Source organism: Sceloporus undulatus, chromosome 6 (assembly GCF_019175285.1).
Source record: "Sceloporus undulatus isolate JIND9_A2432 ecotype Alabama chromosome 6, SceUnd_v1.1, whole genome shotgun sequence".
NCBI lineage: Eukaryota > Metazoa > Chordata > Lepidosauria > Squamata > Phrynosomatidae > Sceloporus > Sceloporus undulatus.
In genome coordinates this window covers 37465912-37484075 of record NC_056527.1, presented here as the reverse complement: position 1 = coordinate 37484075, position 18164 = coordinate 37465912, and the positions used below count along the sequence as shown (strand labels likewise).

General features: G+C 39.9%; 2 protein-coding genes across 3 annotated transcripts in view; both read left to right on the top strand.

The window, feature by feature from the left end:
- ANKMY2 (ankyrin repeat and MYND domain containing 2) overlaps window positions 1-6825 on the top strand; it is a 32359-nt gene extending 25534 nt beyond the window's left edge. The window contains exons 7-10 of the mRNA XM_042475821.1: window positions 656-791; window positions 2719-2847; window positions 3409-3550; window positions 6189-6825. Coding sequence (XP_042331755.1) covers window positions 656-791; window positions 2719-2847; window positions 3409-3550; window positions 6189-6412 — 631 coding nt within the window. The 3' untranslated portion in view covers window positions 6413-6825. The remainder of the gene's footprint in view (window positions 1-655; window positions 792-2718; window positions 2848-3408; window positions 3551-6188) is intronic.
- Window positions 6826-8182: 1357 nt separating this feature from the next.
- LOC121932418 (E3 ubiquitin-protein ligase RNF133-like) lies at window positions 8183-16813 on the top strand. 2 transcript variants are annotated; one of them, XR_006104348.1, is made up of 2 exons: window positions 8183-13630; window positions 15627-15758. XR_006104348.1 is itself a non-coding variant. In XM_042471025.1 (2 exons), exons 1-2 carry the CDS (start codon window positions 13610-13612, stop codon window positions 16517-16519), a joined length of 918 nt encoding a protein of 305 aa, XP_042326959.1. In that variant the 5' UTR covers window positions 8183-13609; the 3' UTR covers window positions 16520-16813. The 2 variants fall into 2 exon arrangements, 1 of the variants encoding a protein (XP_042326959.1); XM_042471025.1 differs by having other exon boundaries at window positions 15623-16813.
- The last annotated feature ends 1351 nt before the right edge of the window (window positions 16814-18164 follow it).

Here is an 18164-nt window from a genome sequence, read left to right as displayed (position 1 = left end):
TATTATGCTTTATTTATATAGTGCTGTAGATTTACACAGTGTTGTACATACAAGTAATAGTACTCAAGTCTTTACCTTTAAGATAATACATTAGCTTGCTGTGGATGTAAAGCCCTCCTTTGGAATATATTTGAGTTCTAGCTAGAAAGTTAGAGCTGATTTCCCCTACACTCATGGGAGACATTTAGTGGGTAGGGTAAAACCTTGGTGTTTAGAACATTTAAAATAGCTACAGTTAAAGTTGGCAGTGCTTTTTGTGGTTGTAAAAGAAGATTTTCTTCTTAACTGAAATATAGTTAACATAAAATTAGAAAAATGTAATACATTTTCATCTTATATATTCTCTGTTGCTCACAGGTTTCTCTGCTTGCAATTTTCTTTTTTCATGCAGCAGACATCCTGTCGGAACATTAAATCCTTTCTTGGGCTCTTGCCACACTGCAGAATTAATGTAGTTTGACACTTCTTTAAGTGTCTTGGCTCCATTGTATGGAATCCTGGGGTTTGTGGTTTGTTGCAGCACCAGAACTCTCTGTCAGTAAGAGATGTTAAATTGCATTCTACAGTGTAGATGCAGCCTTTGATGCTGTATTAGAAATTATAGAATTTGTCCAATAGTTTTAGCATGACCTTTCATCCTTTTTAATAATTCCAGTTTACTAAAAGGCAGAGATAAAGATGGCTTTCCAGTGTATCAAGAGAAGCTCATCAGGGAATGCATTCGAAAATTTCCTTACTGTGAAGCTACTTTGCTCCAGCAGCTTGTGAGAAGCATTGCTCCAGTTGAAATTGTGAGTGTCTTTGGTTGAAAACCACCATTCTCTGTGGTTTGGACTTAGTTGACAGATGCTTGAAATCCACAAGATGAATAAGTTAACCTAAACAAATGTTATGACTGGTGTTCTAGGAGAGATTATGCAAATCCAATACTTCTTCATAAGAACTGGATTTCAGTTGCCTCATAAAATCTGTTTTACCTGTGTAGATAACTCTCAGTCAGGATTTGTTTTGCTGAATTTTGGTTTGTATTAGTGTCAAACCACAACCTAGCAAGAAACCATGGCTTACTTTTCTGCTACAGAACCCATTTTGAAAAGGTGTGGCTAATAAGTCCTGAGCATAGACATATTGGTCTCAGAGTGCTTTAACCATGTTTTGCTATATCCAAGCACAGTATCCTGTCTTATTCCCACCTTGGATCCCTTCTGGGAGAAAGGTAGCATACAAATGAAATGAAATAGACACCCTTACTTTAATATTTCACACACTCATTGCCCAAGTGTGTGTCTTTGTTTTCCCCTTATAAAATCTTATTCCAGAATAAAGCTGGAGTAGTTTCAGTATAAAGCTGAAAATAGTACAATGGGCCCTCCACATTCACTGGCGTTAAGGACACAGGACCCCCATGAAAGTGGGAAAACTGCTAATAAAAAATCACTACTTTTTTACATGAGAGAACAACTCTCTAGGAATCTCTGTGTCCTCCAGAGCAACATCCACTAGAAGCTGACCATAGAATTGTGGTGGAGGATCTACAAATGCCCAGAGAAGTGTTCTCTCTAAGAATCTCTAGGTCCTCCAGTACAACTTCTGGAAAAAGTTGTCCATAGAGTTATGTTGGAGGACTTAAGAGATTCCTAGGCAGAGTATATTAATCAAATCCATGAATAATCAAATCTGCAAAAGTCAAAGCCATGGAGGGCCAACTGTATACAGGAGGAGGAATTTGATTGAACCTTTCTTTCTGACATGCCTGCAAGGATGGTGGAGATGTTGGTGACCCAGCAAAGATGTAAGCTATTTGGGTTTGTTTGTTTGTTAATGTATACATTCCTATTTTAAGTGCCACATAAGCAGCCAATATTTGCATGATTTCAAAATGGAAAAAAAATAATTTGGATACCTTCGGCATAAAAGGTAAAAAATCATAGGTATAAAAGGTAAAAAAAAATTTAAGCCCTTCTATTTTTATTCATCTGTAATATACATTCACGGCACTGTTCTTGCATGGCATTCAGGTGTTTAGGTTTATTATACTCCCCTTGCTATAAAGGATGTGTTTGTATTCCTAGACATATGGCCCATACAGACAGGCCAAAATAAAGCTGCTTCGGGTCACTTTGGAGGTATGCTGTTTAAATGATGCATGCGTCCTAAGAGTCCGGAAGCCACCCCAAAGCCACGCTCCAGTCCTTTGGGACTGAAGTGTGGCTTTGGCATGGTTTCTAGGCTCTTAGGACACATGCATCATTTAAACAGCATACCTCCAAAGTGACCCGAAGCAGCTTTATTTTGGCCTGTCTGTACGGGGCCATAGTAAGCATCCTACATCCCCCTCCAGTTCAAGACAGAGATTGCTTAATCCTTCACTGAGTATTTTTGCCAATATGCACAAATCATTGTATAACAAAACTGTCATAACTAGTGTCCTTCATATTTGGAATGATCATTGAAATTGATCTCTAAATGTAGCAAAATAATGTCCTTCTTTCATTTTCCACATACACAAGGGAAAGAACTTTGTTCTTTTAACCTCTGAGTTACAAAGAGTAGCAAAATGTGCTATGTACATAATGAAGATAGATTTCTCTCTTAAGTCTGGAGCTTGAATATTGTAGATACACATTTCTAATTGACTGGGGTGATTGACTGTTTGCTCATTCAGGATTTTTATTGGCATTCTGATTTCATTCCCCCCCCTTCCTTTCACACTCCCAGGGATGTGATCCTACAGCTTTTTCTGTCCTTACACAAGCCATAACTGGACAAGTGGGCTTCATGGAGACTGAGTTTTGCACAACGTGTGGGGAGAAAGGTGCAGCCAAAAGATGTTCAGTATGCAAAATGGTAAGAATTTATAGGTAACTACTACTAATGGTTTGAAATTCTAGCAAGTTATGCAAGCATTGCGTACATATAGAAAGTTGCCATATGTTCCTTTCTTCTTCAAAAGGAGTTGGAGAATCTAAAGCAAAAATGAGCAAATAGCCACTAGTTGTTCAGTTTTGCACCGATTGGGCAAATGCAAAACTATGGACTCATTCTCACTGAAATAAGTGACTTATTACAAGACTTAGAACTCTGATTTTCCCTAAAAGTGAAAGAATTTATGTACCCTTGATGATTAAAACATGGATACATTATTTTCTATCAGTCCACCATAGCACCTTGAAATGCAGCATTCTCATCTGATTTAAGAACAGAGCAGGGCCATGCCTAGTTAATGTGTGGACCACCGAAAATATCCAGCAGGACTAGGAAAGAATCCGGCCTGAGTCCTGGGGAACTGTAGCTAGTCAGAGTTGACAGTAAGAGGATGGATAGACAGACAGACTGATAGATTGACTGTTTATAAAGCAGCTTCCTATGTTCATATCAAAATAATTATATCCATTGTATTTTTCTTAGGTGATCTACTGTGATCAGAACTGTCAAAAATTGCACTGGTTTACACACAAGAAAGTGTGCAAGATGCTAAAAGAGGCCTATGAGAAGCAGGAGCTGGAAGCTGCCAAAGAAAAAAGGGAACAAGAAAAAAAGCAAAAGAAAGGTGAATTACCATTACAATGCTAATTCATGTCATGTTCTCGTAAGGGGAGTCATGGTCTGCCAAATAGCTTGAACTTGAGCCATATAGGATTTTATAGGTCATAACCAGCATTTGAATTGTACCCATAAATAAACTGACAGCCAGGGGAGTTGTTTTAACAGGGAACTATGGTCCCTGTAAACTGCCCCAGTTAATACCCTTGCTGCAGCTCTTTGTACTAGATCAAGTTTCTGAAAACATTTCAAAAGCTGCGCCAGGTAGACAACATTACAGTAGGCCAAATGGGCTGTAACTAAAGTGTGTAACATGGTGGCCAGATCCAATGTATGAGAGAATGGGTTCAGTAGGTGCATAGGATTTAAATATATAAATGCATTCCTGGTCAATGCAGAAGCCTCCAGGTTTAAAGCTGAATTCATGTGTTTCTCCAAATTGAAAACCTGCACCTGCAGGAAAGTGTAACCCCATCTAACACAGGCTGAATCCCTTCCCTGATGTGCCTTGCAACTGATCAGGAGCACCTCTGGCTTGTCTGGATTAAATCATAATTTGTTTGCCCCCATCCAGTCCATTAATGATAACATACACTGGTTTAGGACCAAGACAGCCTGCTTGGATTGAGGTCGAGAGGATTAGAAGGGTTTGTCATCCACAAATTGATGGCACTGCACCCTAAAACTCTAGACAACCTTTCCCAGTGGTTTCATGTATATATTAAACAACCTGGTACATAAAACAAAACCTTGAAAGACTCCACAGGTTAATGGTTAAGGGGTTGAACAGGAGTCCCCTAGCAGCACTTCAGTTAGACTCTCCATAAAGAAATAGAGCTACTATAAGATAGTGCTGCCAAGTCCCATCCCAGTGAGGCAGCCTGGGAGGATTGATGGTTGTGAAAGCCACGTGTCCAGCAGGACCAACAGGGACACAGTACCCCTGTCCAGTTCCTGGCATAGGTTCTCCACCGGGACAATCAAAACTGTCTCTGTTCCATAACCAGGCTTGAAACCAAATTGAAATGGGTCTAGATAATCTGTTTTATCCAGGGGCTGGGAGGTCACTGAAAACTCCAATACCTTGCCCATAAATGGTATGTTAGACACTGGCCAATAATTATCCATTGTGGAGGAATTTAGGGATGGCTTTTTCAACAAAGACCTAACTACAGTCGGCCCTTCTTATACACAGATTTCTTATACATGGATTGAAGCATCCACGGTTTGAAAATGGTTTTTTTTAAAAAGTATACATTTCAAATATCAAACCTTGATTTTTTTAATAAGGGACACCATTTGGCTATGTCAAATTTAATGGGACTAGAGCATCCATGGATGTTGTTATCCACGGGAGATCTTGGAACCAATCCCAGCATATAACAAATGTCCACTGTACAAGCTCCTTTAGGCAAACTGGAATTTTGTCTAGTTGTAAAGACGCATTGACTTAACAGAATACTTAAGAGATCACCTACTTCCATACTGTCCGTCCCGCACTCTAAGGTCCTCGGGGAAGAATCTACTTCAGCCAATAAAATCTAGGCTAACTTCAGTCACCCAGAGGGCCTTTTCCATTGCAGCTCCGAAGCTATGGAATGACCTGCCAAAGGAGATCCATGACATTTCTACTCTTACAGCCTTTAAGAAGGCTCTTAAGACGGATCTCTTCCGGCAGGCCTTCCCTACCTAGTTCTACTCCCCACTTACTGTGACTTATGTCACTCTGTCCACCAATTCTTCTCTTAAATTTAATGAGAAGAATTAAATTAAAATTAAGTAAAATAAAATCCTTGCCTCAAGAAGAAGAGCCCTCCCTCCATGACATCATCATCAGACCTGGGAGGAAATTAAAAAGAGAGGTCCAACTTCCATCAGGCCGGACTGTGAATGTACTCACTTCGCTCTCTTTAATTTTATTGTATTTTATTTATTTATTTATTTATTGTATTTTATTTTATTATCTTTATTTTTACTGTTGTAACCCGCGAATGCCTTGGATTGGGTGGGGCTAATAATAATTATTATTAGTTAGTATTATTATTATTATTATTAGTACTATCTTATTAGTAGTATATAATTATTGACTGCTCTCTCAGTCCCCATTTGGCCTGTTTAATGAGCCAGGAAGGACAAGGATCTAGTGGACAAGGATCTAATACACATGTGGTGTATCTTCCCTCTCCAAGGATCCTGTCCACATCCTCAGGCTCACAAATTGAAAAGTATCTTAATTAAATAGGACAAACAGGAGTCAAGGTCACATCCACTAGAACTGTATCAACTACAGCATCAGAATAATTTTACATGCCAAGTTCTATGCACATTCTTCACAGTGAGCTATCAAGTAGTTTCCATTTTCTGCTTGAGGACTAGTGTGTATAAGCTTCCAACAAGCTTCACTAGACGGCTCCTTAGCAGATACAGTGGTGGCAGCAAAGAACAATTTCTTTACTGCTCACATTGCCAAGGTGTAGGCCTTCAAATAGGCTCTAGCTTGGCTTGTTCAGACTTGCTTTGAGTTTTCTGCCAATGTCACTTCCCTTTGTGATGATTTCATGAGGAGTTTCCAGTCCTGTTGATTTCTGATGGCTACATTTCATTCCCTAATTGTCAAGAGATGTCTGTGTGGTTTTCTTCCCCAGAGGCAGCTCAAGCAGCAGAATCAGCTTTAACAAGTGAAGAACAGTTGGTATCTGAATCTGGGGATGATAAGGAAGTAGAACTAAAATGTGGAGAAGACAGAACTGAACAGACAATTCCTAGCAAGGAATCATCTTTACCCTCTCCTCAAGATGATAACTTCTTTGAAGGGGAGACTAATTTAGAAGATGTTGCTATTGAAAAAGCACAAGAAACAGAGGAGTAAATGATGCTTTTTGGAGATGTCCTGTAGACCAGTTTTATGAAATATACAATCCATGAGTTGTAGTGTAATGCTCACTGCAAAATATTTTATGACTCAGCATATGTCAACTTGTTTGTCCATTGCAGCTGTGTCATGCCAATCTAGACTGTGAAGACAAGCACTTAACCATCTGGTTAAAATTATAATAGTGTACCCATCTGTGTTTGCACCTGTGAAACCAAAAAATCTGTTGGGAAAAAAACCCCTTGAAAACAAATTGAAAAGTGCTATATTAAATCAAAGTAATGTAACCATGTACATATGCTGCAACTGCTGAAGGTATAAAAAAAAGTGCTGGATTATTAACTAGATACTGAGAATGAATTCTTGCTATGTGTCTGTCTCCATTAAAGAGTGCTGCTAATCCATGTTCAGTTAATTTGTTTGAACTATATTTCTTTCTAAATTGGGCTGATAATTGCAGTTATGAAATCACATTCTTTTAAAACATTGAAAGAGGAGTTGGTCTGCTTCACAATAACAAAAGGATGGTGAGTCTTGTAGCTCCTTGAAGACTAAATAGATTTATTTTAGCATAAATTTCCATGGGTTGTAACATATATACCTGTCTATAAGTTGAAAAATTTAAGCCCAAAAATGGGCTCCAAACTCCTAAGGTCATATAAAAATCCATGATTTTGCCCCCAAAACCTGCCCTTGACTTATACACAAGTATATACGGTAATTCATTTAAAGTTTTGTTTCTTGGATAAAGAAATGTTGTACATCATCTGTACAGTGTTGTCTTGCTGCACTTTGGTAAGGATTAGCACAGGCGTTTTGTTGTTGAAAACATCACTAAAATCCTGATCCTCAAATAATATCTACAGAGTGCCCATATTTTGGTCAGACAGGTTTGTACCATTAAGAATACTGAATATTCGAGAGAAGGAGAAGGGCCATCAAGGGAATGAGACACTTTTATTTATATTCCAAACATGTGCAATTTCATAGAATCATAGAGTTGTAAGATACCACAAGGGTCATCCAGTCCAACCCCTGTTCATGCAGGAACTCAAAGCACCCCTGACAGATGGTCATCCAGCCTCTGTTTAAAAACCTCCAAAGAAGGAGACTCCACCACACTCTGAGGGAGTGTGTTCCACTGTCAAACAGCTCTGCCTGTCAGAAAGTTCCTCCTAATGATTAGGTAGAACCTCTTTTTCTGCAGCTTGTATCCATTGTTGTGGGTCCTATTATCTGGAGCAGCAGAATACATGCTTGCTCCATCCTAAATATTACATCCCATTAAACAGGGCTATCATATCACCTCTTAACTGTCTCTTCTCCAGACAAAAGATACCCAGCTCTGTATGTCTGTCCTCATAGGGCATGGTCTCCAGGCTCTTCACCATTTTAGTTGCCCATCTTTGTATACACTCCAGCTTGTCAACATCCTTCTTGAATTGTGGTGCCCAGAACTGGACACAGTATTCCAGGTGAGGCTAACCAAAGCAGAATAAAGTGGCATATGACTTCACTTGATCTAGACACTATACTTCTATTGATGCAGCCTAGAACTGCATTTGCCTTTAGCTGCCTCATCAAACTGTTGACTCATGTTCAACTTGTGGTTTACTAGGACCCCTAGATCCCTTTCACATGTAGTCTTGTTAAACCAGGTGTCCCCCTTCCTATATCTATGAATTTCATTTTTCTGCACTAAGTGCAATGCAGTGGGCCCTCCCCTTATGTGGGAATCCATTCCGGATCCCTCCACAAAAGGGGAAATCTGCCTATGCTGGAGCCCCATTAGTTCTTCCAGAGCACATGAGGGGCTCTGCCAGCATGGCTTTCAGCACACAGCTTTCAGCCCAGGCCCCCCACTGGTCACTTCTTTCCAAGATGAAGAGGAGCCATTGCTCTTCCTTAGGTTTGCCTGGTCAAGCATATACTAATAGACTGCCTAAACAATCATTTATTTCATAACTCCAGTGGTTTCCTTCACTGCATGATATAAACTATCAAGAATTTGAGGGACAACCTTTGTCTAATGTGGACTGTAAGAAAAGATTTCCCTTACCCTTCAATTTGAGAGGCCATCCTAATATATCTTCATCCCCAAATGTGATGAAGGTGAAGAGAGAACCTTCTATATACTCTGTCATCATAACTGTTGTCTCTAGAGTAAATCTGTTTGGGACTTGTGTTCTCCAGGAGTACTCAAAGATTATTGCCAATGGCTCTGGGATTATTATTTTCTGTCTTTAAGAGATAGTGGCAAAAATAGATCCCTTGTCTCTCAGATTCCTAATCTAACACTCAAACCACTACACCATTCTGGCCCCTACTTTATATGTAAGACCACTGTGGAGAGCCAGCATGGTGTCTGAGTGTTGGACTAGGACTCTGGAAAACCAGGGTTCAAATTCCTGCTCAGCCATGGAAAGTCACTGACGTGACCTTGGGCAAGTCACACTCTTTCTGCCTCTAAAGAAGACAGTGGAAAATATCTGAATAAATCTGACCAGTTAATTGCATGATTTATGGCAGCCATATGAAGAATTTACCACAACGTGGTTGTTGTTTCTTTTTGGCAAGACTTATTCCAAGAGGGTTGCCATTCCTTTCCTATGAGGGAGAGAGAGTGAGACTTGCTTAGAGTCACCCAGTGGATTTCCATGGCTGAACAGGGAGGAGTTCGATTTCTGGTCTCCCAGAGTCCTAGTCCAACCTTCAAAATCCAACACCACTCTGGCTCTCTACCTACAAATTGGACTTTAAGTCATAGCCAACTTGAGGGCACATAACAGCAGCAACAACGAAGAGCACCATGGTATGTACTTATATGTTATGCTGCTGAATAACTATCAGTATAATGTAAGCACAGGATAGAACTGAGACTTTTTGTCACCCCTAAGACATGTCAAAGTTAAGAGACCAAGTAGCATTATCAAAATAGATCTTTTATTTTATCAGGTTTTTTAAAAATTATTTTCTTGTGAGGTTACCCCTTCTTTATAAGGACCTAAAACTGTAGTTGATTGAGCTTGTGGATAAATCCAGCACTTGATAAACAAGTTCAAAATACTTTCATCACAGTCATTTGCTTTGACATCTATACCAGAGAAATGTGCCTATTTATGATGTTTAAAACAATTTGTGTGGACAACTATTCTTTTCTGCAACCATGAAGGAAGGAGGAAGAAAAGGAGCGAAGGGAATGCCATTGCAAGTATGTTGGATGGGACACCACTATTGACAAAGGGGGAATGACTAGCCACCAACCATAGCTTCTTTACAAGTGGCTCACAGGGTATTTTCTATTGACGTGTTTGGATTTCTCAGTGAACACCATGCTTGCAGGTTGTCACAAGGATCACTAGAGGCTGAATTTCCATGATTGGTTTTCTTAGCAATGTTACTCAAGCTCCTAATTGCATGGTTTAATAGATAAATTTGTTTAATAGCTCTGTTAAGCACACCTTCCTTCACAAGTTCTTCTCTGTCTCAGAATTCAAAGACGTAGCCATGTTAGTCTGTAGAATCCGTATGTAGAGAGATCTTGTAGCACTTTTGAGGCTAGCTGAAAGAAAGAAGTTGGTAGCATGAACTTTTGTAGACTCAAGTCTACTTCCTCAGTGTCCTTATACCTATGAGGGAAGCTCTTTCAGTAGAAGGGAAGGTAGGCCTATGTTGTTGGCCCTGGCCCTTGATGGTGTGTACTTCTATGGTGCTACCTCTGCAATTCATACTTTGACTGTGGCAGTCTGCAGAAGGGAAACCCATATGAAATCACCAACACTGCACAATTAGCATGTCTCATCAAGTGGATTTATGGTCTCTTCATGCAGAACTAGGGAAGGTTTAAAAGAACTCATCTCTGCTATCCCATAGAGCTTTAGGCCTGAAACAGATGGGCAAAATGACATGGCTTCAGGCCACGTTGGGGGCATGCCGTTTACACAACGCATGCCCCAAACGTGGCCTGAAAAAGAATTGAGCCAAGAAAGAGCTGATAGAATCTCCTCTTTCTCGCAGCCCAGTTCAAGACTGTGGTGGTAACCCAGATTGGGACCAGGCATGTGCGGTTGCCATGGTCCCAGCATGAACAGCAGAAACACGGCATCAGAACACTTCTTTGGGTCCATCTGCTTCAGGCCTTAAAGACACTGAAACACCAACTCATGGTCAGGGATATATCTTTCTCACTACATAGAAGGTTCCTTTATAAGAGTAGGTAAAGTGTTTCATGAGTAGATACATGGTGGGCAGTAACGTGGAAGAACATCAGCACAGTCTTGTTGAAACTTAGAGGAGCAGTTTCTTGTACTGTACTGTTGCACTGTTCTGTAGTGGAGTGCTGAAAAGTTCTTAAGCACATCCAAGAAGGAAATGACCTAGACTAGAGCCACAAAACATGAAATTCCATCTATATATTCACACTGACGTTTGACACAGCTGGCATGTTGTTTCTCAAGTTTATTTAACCCTTAAATTTAGAAAGTGGAAAAAATTTCTCCACAGCTTCAATAGCAGGCCAATTTCTCTTATTTTTGGCACACCTGAGTCATTTTAAGAAGGCAGATAGAAGTCAGTTCATTGTTTTAAGAGAGGTGGGTGCTAGGAGGCTCTGAGGGCCTCAAAGCCAGCCTTGGAGACTCTGTGGCCCCTGAGTTACACATTCCCCACTCCTACTCTAATGACAATACATTTTGTTGTCAGTAAACATTATGGTGTTGAGAGCCAGCATAGCATAGTGGTTTGAGCATTAGACTCTGACTCTGGAGACTAGGGTTTGAGTCCCAGATCGGCCATGAAACCCACTGGTTGACCTTGGGCCAGTCACACTCTCTCTGCCTCTGGAGATGGCAATAGCAGTTTCAGTCCTCTGAAGAAACTTGCCAAGAAAACCCCATGATAGGTTCTCCTTAGGATCACCATAAGTTAGAAACAGCTTGAAGGCACACAAGAACAACAAACTTTATGATAATAGCACATGTAGTTTTGCTATATTTAACACAAATTATAGCAAGTTTTATTTTAGCTCTAGTGTTTTTAAAATATGTGTGAAATCTTTAGTCCTTTTTTCACTGGCTTTGGTGGGAGGAAATTGTGATTATAGATTTCTGTTGGTTACCACTGCATTGTTTGATCTGGCCAAGATCTCTAATTCTTTGATATAATTTTATTCATGGGATTCTAAATGGAGTTTTCCTAAACAAATTGCCTTGGAGCTTAAATGTGTTGGATTTGGTCATCCTTATAGACCTGAAGAGGGATCTGCTAAAACAAGCTGGATTTATACATAAAGTGGGCTGCTCAGTTATGTACCACACAAATACTTCACTATTTTGATAGACCCTGGCCTTTCTTTAGACTGTCTTTGTACCATTAAATGACTTTATCACCATGCTTCAAAACAATCTAAAGTTTGTACAGCAGGCAGGCACTTCTATTTGTAGCTTGTTTTTGCCATAGCATTGAACTGAAATAACTATATCACAAGAAAAATGAAAGAAATGTCAAGGCAGGCATGCAGCTGAGAAGCAAGCCCCCTACATTTGGGCAGCCCCCAATATAAGGAATGATAACTGATTTGCAAAAGCCACAAAGCAATATTTGAAGGAAATGCGAGTCTCCCTTACAAAAAGGCACTGAAACTGGGACTGAGGCAATGGCAAAAGACAGAGTGAGTAAGAAAAAGAGCTTTGTCTCTAGCAATTCAGTTTAACTAAAGTCTAAAAGGTAACACTACTGGTATTATAATCTGAAACTGTGCTCTTCAATTGGAAAGATGTCTACTTTAAAGATTAGCTACTGTAATCTTATAGTAAGTATTTCTCTCTTTGAAGGCAGCATTCCAGAGCATTTACTAGATCATGGCTTTATTTTTTCATTTCCCACAGTTAATTTTCTTAATAGTTTCTATGATTAGCTTTGTTGGTTTTTTTAGTTTTGTTTTTTAGAATTGGGCATCACATTTGCAAGAATAATACGAGTGACAACCCAGACCAACCGTTAGGCCCAGTACAACCGGGCAGGAAGCGCTGTCCTGGCACTGATTCTAGCGTTCGGGAGCGCACAGCGACTGCATGTTCCCAAACCCTAGTCTGTATGGGCGCCGCCATCATGACAGCCTCCTATCCACACGGGGGCCACTATGATGATGCAAGCACGGCACGATGTCCACACATTGCGGTGCTGTGCTCGTGTCATCAACACGTGACAGTGCACCAATGGCACACTTGTTGCGTTGGCTGTGCACCTCCAGCCCACCCTTTCAGAGCGGTCTGTCAAGCCCTTTAGTTTCTAAAAGAAGCTATCTGGGATATACCCTGGACACCTTGGAATTTTGAAGCCTGTCCATTTAATTCCTGTGATGCTGTGTTAGATTGCACCTAAGCACAGATTTTGGAAGTAATGAGCTACAGGTAGTCTAGTTACATGTAACACATTATACAGAACTTAGTGGTGACAACTACCAAATATCATTACATGTGGATGAAATGTAGTGGACTAAGACTTTCATTTTCCCATATAAACCTGACAGACTGAGATCTTTAGGGGAGGCCATCCCCTCTGTCCTGTTAGCGTTGTAGCGCAGTGCGTGATGTACCACATCAACATCTGGCACCAGGATCAGCACCTCACAAGCAACAGTCAGCTGCATGCAAGCTGGAGAAATTCCTCTCCCCTTCCAGAAGCTGACAAAAGAGACTCTAGCCAGATGTCTCTTCACGAGGCTTTTATTCTTCGAAGTTCCACTATCTACAGCAACCATATACAACACACAAACACCGTCCTCCATCCACCAACAACTACCCACAATGTGACTAGAGGCACCTCCCTTATATAGTAAGGGTTCCATGTGGCCTTTTGGCCCTGCGTCTTCCTCCTGTGTCACACTGATCTTTGTACCCTCATCCAGGGTGAGAGTGCACTTTTGTAGCAGTTTGCTGCACTTGGTAACAATCATCTGATGTCATTTCCTATGACTCAGCACTGGTGGTAAATGCTTTGTCATAATGTCAGACAGTGACCCTTTGTTACCCAGCCACCTTTATCCTACATTGTACATTTTCATCTGGATTATATCCCAACATATCCCACCATCCTTCATAGGCACATCTGCTGGAGACATGGAAGAAGGCGTTCTCAGTTGCTGCTCCCAGCGCCTGAAACTCCCTTGCTAGAGAGATTAGACTGGCCTAATTCATGGTATCCTTCTGGGAGCAGGTGAAGATTTTTGTTTTCTTTTGAAAAGGGTTTATAATAGTGTCCTGTTTTGTTCTTGTTTCTTGCCTTTTTACAGAATCTGTTTAAAATTATTTTTAATTCTATTGATGTTTTTAAATTCTCTATTACCTTTGAACAATTTTGTACAATTTTACTGATTTGAATGTTTCACTGTATTTGCTTTAATTTTTGTAAGCTACCTTGTGTCCCAGGGCTAGGGTGAAAGTGGAATATTAAGTATTACTGTTGTTGTTCTTATTTATTATTATTGTTATTATCCGTGCAATAAAAATAGGTTCCCTCTGTTACTTGGCTTGTACCCTGTACCCTCCTCTCACTGAGAATTAACCTCCTTTTCTTTCTAGTTTTCTTCCTCATTCAGAGATGTGGTTGGCTTCTCCAAACATATGGGTAATGGCTGACAAGCTTTTGTAAAGAGGCAAAACAAAAAGGAAATCAAGATACGAGGTTGTTTCCTCTAGGTTTGGAGATACCTTAATATTTCAGTGTGTCAGCCATTGGAAAATAATGCAAGTGGAATGCTATACATAATACTTGGCAGTCCTCACAGGCAACACTGAATGTGAAATTCTTTTGAGATTCTTCTCCAGCCAATGAAAGATTTTTCTGCTTTTCCTCAGAAGAGGAGGATTGGAAAAATATGGGCCATATTTGTAAGCCAATGGGCATATATCTTGATCATAGGTCACATTTCCACTCTTGTTCCAAACCCTCCAACAGCTCATTATCATATCCCTTCTGTTACTTAAGAATGGAGGCTGAACTGATGAAGGCATGTGGACAAGATAGAAAAAGTATTGTCCTTCCTCATCACTTGTCACAAGACAACCACAGGATCCTTATACAAGTGTATAAAAATTAAGTGAGAAAGATTAAGGTGAACACTGTAATTGTTATCTAAATAAGAAAGGTAAAAATTAATCTACTGGAGCAGCCTTTTATCTTATTTTCCCCTTTGCTGTCAACTGGCACAATTTTAACACTAGTCTTCTAATCCCAGCAAGTTTTCAAAGTGCTATGTTGGTATTCTGCCCATCATACCTTTAAGTTTTTAAACATAAAGCACAGTACAGTTCTCCTATCTGTCTTTTATTTTAAAAAATTCAAGTAACTTCTCAAAAATATTTTATAATGCAGGGGATGGTGGAGGAGACATGTAGGTGAGGTCTGAACAAATTGTTCAATGGAGTGTTAACACTTCATCTGCCAGCATGCCGTGATAACATTTTGCCTTGTTAAAACGGTACAGGAAATGAAAGAAATGAAAAGGCAGTGAAGAACCTCTCAGAAAAATAATGTGTAGTGGGGCATAATATTCCTTTCTGCTGGGTTCTGCTTGGCTTCCTGTTAAAATGATGGTCATTTAGTTGCTGCTAGCAAGCCCCTGGCAGTCAGAAATCCTTGTCAGTCTGCTGCATATGGTTTAGAGATTGCCCACTAGATCCAGATCTATCTTCTGCTCAGCCTATTCCAATATGGAGGATGGAAAGGTAAAACAAAAGAAGCAAGTTTAAGCACCAAATTTTAAAGTGATATTATGTAATTTACTTATTTTGTAGGGTAGTTGGGTAGAAGACTGGTGCATTGTATTGTTAGTGTATTTGTCCTGATAGATCTTTACACACCATGCTCCATGACCTTTAACTTGTTCACGTCAACAGTCCTGACAGTGAAAAACAAATGTGAGGTCAGAAAAACAGATCATGATCAGAGTATCAAGCTTGGTCTCAGCCAATCCTCAACACTTTGGCAATTGGCAACACAGCCAATAGCATCCCAGTATTCAAATGAGCCTGTTCATTGTCCATGTTGGTTTATGATCGTGCAGATGCAGATTGTTTGACAGTAATCCCACAACAGGCAGAAATGTGAGTTACCCTGATATTCTGTTTTTAAAACAATGTATTGGTAAGTGATGATTTTGTCACATAATTTATAACTTGATTTTTTTATTTTTGCTATTTGTGAAAGGCAGGAGGTGGAATGAAGCTTCATAGCAACCATGGAAGAAAGGTTTTATTTTGCTGGAAACTGGCTTTCGGCCTCTCCTTCTTGTTCAGCGTGTCTGCTTCCAAAGCTGTGTGTTCATCTGTATGCTATTTGAAGCTAACACTCAGCTGGAGAAAGTGGGCTATGTCAGAGGTATACAACCATTGCTTGCCTAGAAAGAAACTCCTTTACAAGAAGATGGCTGGTGTATTGGTGATACCAAAAGGAAAAGGAAAAGATGCCTGTAGACTGGGAGCCAACTTCACTATACCACCAAACACAGTGGACTGGATAGCCTTCGATGCAAGAGGCAACTGTACTTTCAAAGAGAAAATCAAGGCAGCTCTAGGGAAGGGCAGTAGTGATGTCCTAATCTATGCTCATTCATGTCTAGACAGAAAGTGTTTCATTTTTCTTCATGGTGGAGCAGGTGATATTGCTGCCAGAATGATTAATAGTCGGAAAGTAAAGCAGATTCTGCGGTTGATCCAGGCAGGCATCCGGGTAACTGCAACAACTGAGATGCTAACAACACCATGCTTCACGGCCACCTATCTGTGTGAATGTTCTTTAATGTTGACATTTGTATTTTTTGTTTTTGTATGCTACATTGCCAGGAAGATGGTGGGAAGACAGGGAGAACAACCCACAAAAACAGAACTCAAGAACGCTATTCACTCACTTGAGTCACGCAAGTTAAAAAAAGGTGAATTTGAGCTAGCTGAAGAGACTTGTGTGGTTTGCTTTGAGGCATATAAGGTTAGAGAAGTAGTGCGCATTTTAACCTGCAAGCATATCTTTCACAAAAGATGCATTGACCCCTGGCTCCTAAAGCAGGGGACCTGCCCTTTGTGCAACAGTTCCATTATCAAAAACTGAGAAAGGGAATCTGATGCCTTACCCCTTAAACTCAAGACTACTTCATTTTGTGGCCCCAATAAAAAGACTACATTTTCTTCTCTAAACAGGAAGTTTTTCCAGGAAGTTTTCAGAGCTACTGCCACTTGTCAATATTAATTAATATCCTAAACATTCAGGGAAGAACTCCAAAATCTGAAACTGCCTCCCTGAAGAGTAACCTTTTGCTCAATGTTTATCTGTTGTGGGAGTGGATCAGCAACCAATTGATGAAGCTTTCTAGTTCCAGAAATAAAACATATATACATATATGAAGCATTCTGATTCTTCCTGTTCTTGGTTCTGTTTTGGCAAGTAATAAGCACAGGATTAGCTTCTTTTACGTCATCTGAATGTATTTTGAAGGGCTTTGCCTTTTTGGGAAATACTATGGCCTGTTACAGACTGCCAAAATAAAGCTGCTAGGGGTCTCTTTGGAGGTATGCTGTTTAAATGATGCATGCATCCTAAGAATCTGGAAGCTGCACCAAAGCTGCACTCCAGTGCTTAGGAATGGAATGTGGCTTTGGTGCGACCTCTAGACTCTTAGGACCCATGCATCATTTAAACAGCATACCTCCAAAGAGACCCCAAGCAGCTTTATTTCGGCAGTCTGTAACAGGCCTATGTTAAGTCACAGTGGCAGAAATAGTGATGTAATGCCAGCTGAACTGAAATGGTCATTCACTGTGCTCTTACTTGTTTTCATGTTTGTCATCATGATGATTGGTTACATTTTTATTAAATATATGTGATTTTAGAGTTATAATTGTCTTCTGCATAGGATGTTAGCTGCCCTTATCTCTTTGCCCTTCCTTCTTCCTTGTTTTTTTTATTCTTTTTTTCTGTTGCACATTCTTTTTTGCTTGCACATTTTGCTAGGGAACCTATAGCATTTAAGAAAACACATACACAGTTAAAAAAAACAGAATGCTACAAAATAAGTTGTAATGATTACAGGTTTGTTTTCTCTTAAAGAATAACATCTGAGATATCTTCAGTATCTCTTTAACTATAGACTTGTTGTAAGACCCACATCCATTTGTTGTTGTTATTAACTGCTTTCAGGTTGATCCCCACTCATGGTAATCCTGTGAATGAGAGGTCTCCAAGACTCCCAGTCCCTCACTGTTCTCCTTAGGTCCTATAAATTCATACCTGTGAACTTCCTAATTGAGTTTATCCATCTAGCATGCAGCCTTCCTCTTTTTTTTTACTTTCCTCCACCTTTTTTAGTCTTATTTTCTTTTCTCATGAGTCTTGCCTTCTCATGATATGTCCAAAGTATAATAGCCTCAATTTGACCATCTTGGCTTCTAGGGAGATTTCAGGCTTGATCTGTTCAAGGACTCACTTGTTTGCCTTTTTGCTGCCCATAGTATCCTCAGCAATCTTCTCCACAATCACATCTCAAATGAATTTATTTTCTTCTTATCTGCTTTCTTCACTGTCCAGCTCTCACATTCATACATGATGTTACGGAATATTCTGGCTTGTACAATTCTAACTTTAGTGCTCAGTACTATATCTTTATTTTTTAGGATTTTGTCAATTTCTTTCATAGTCTTTCTTCTGATTTCTTGACTGCAGTCTCCTTTCTGACTGATGTTTTATCCAAAGTATGGGA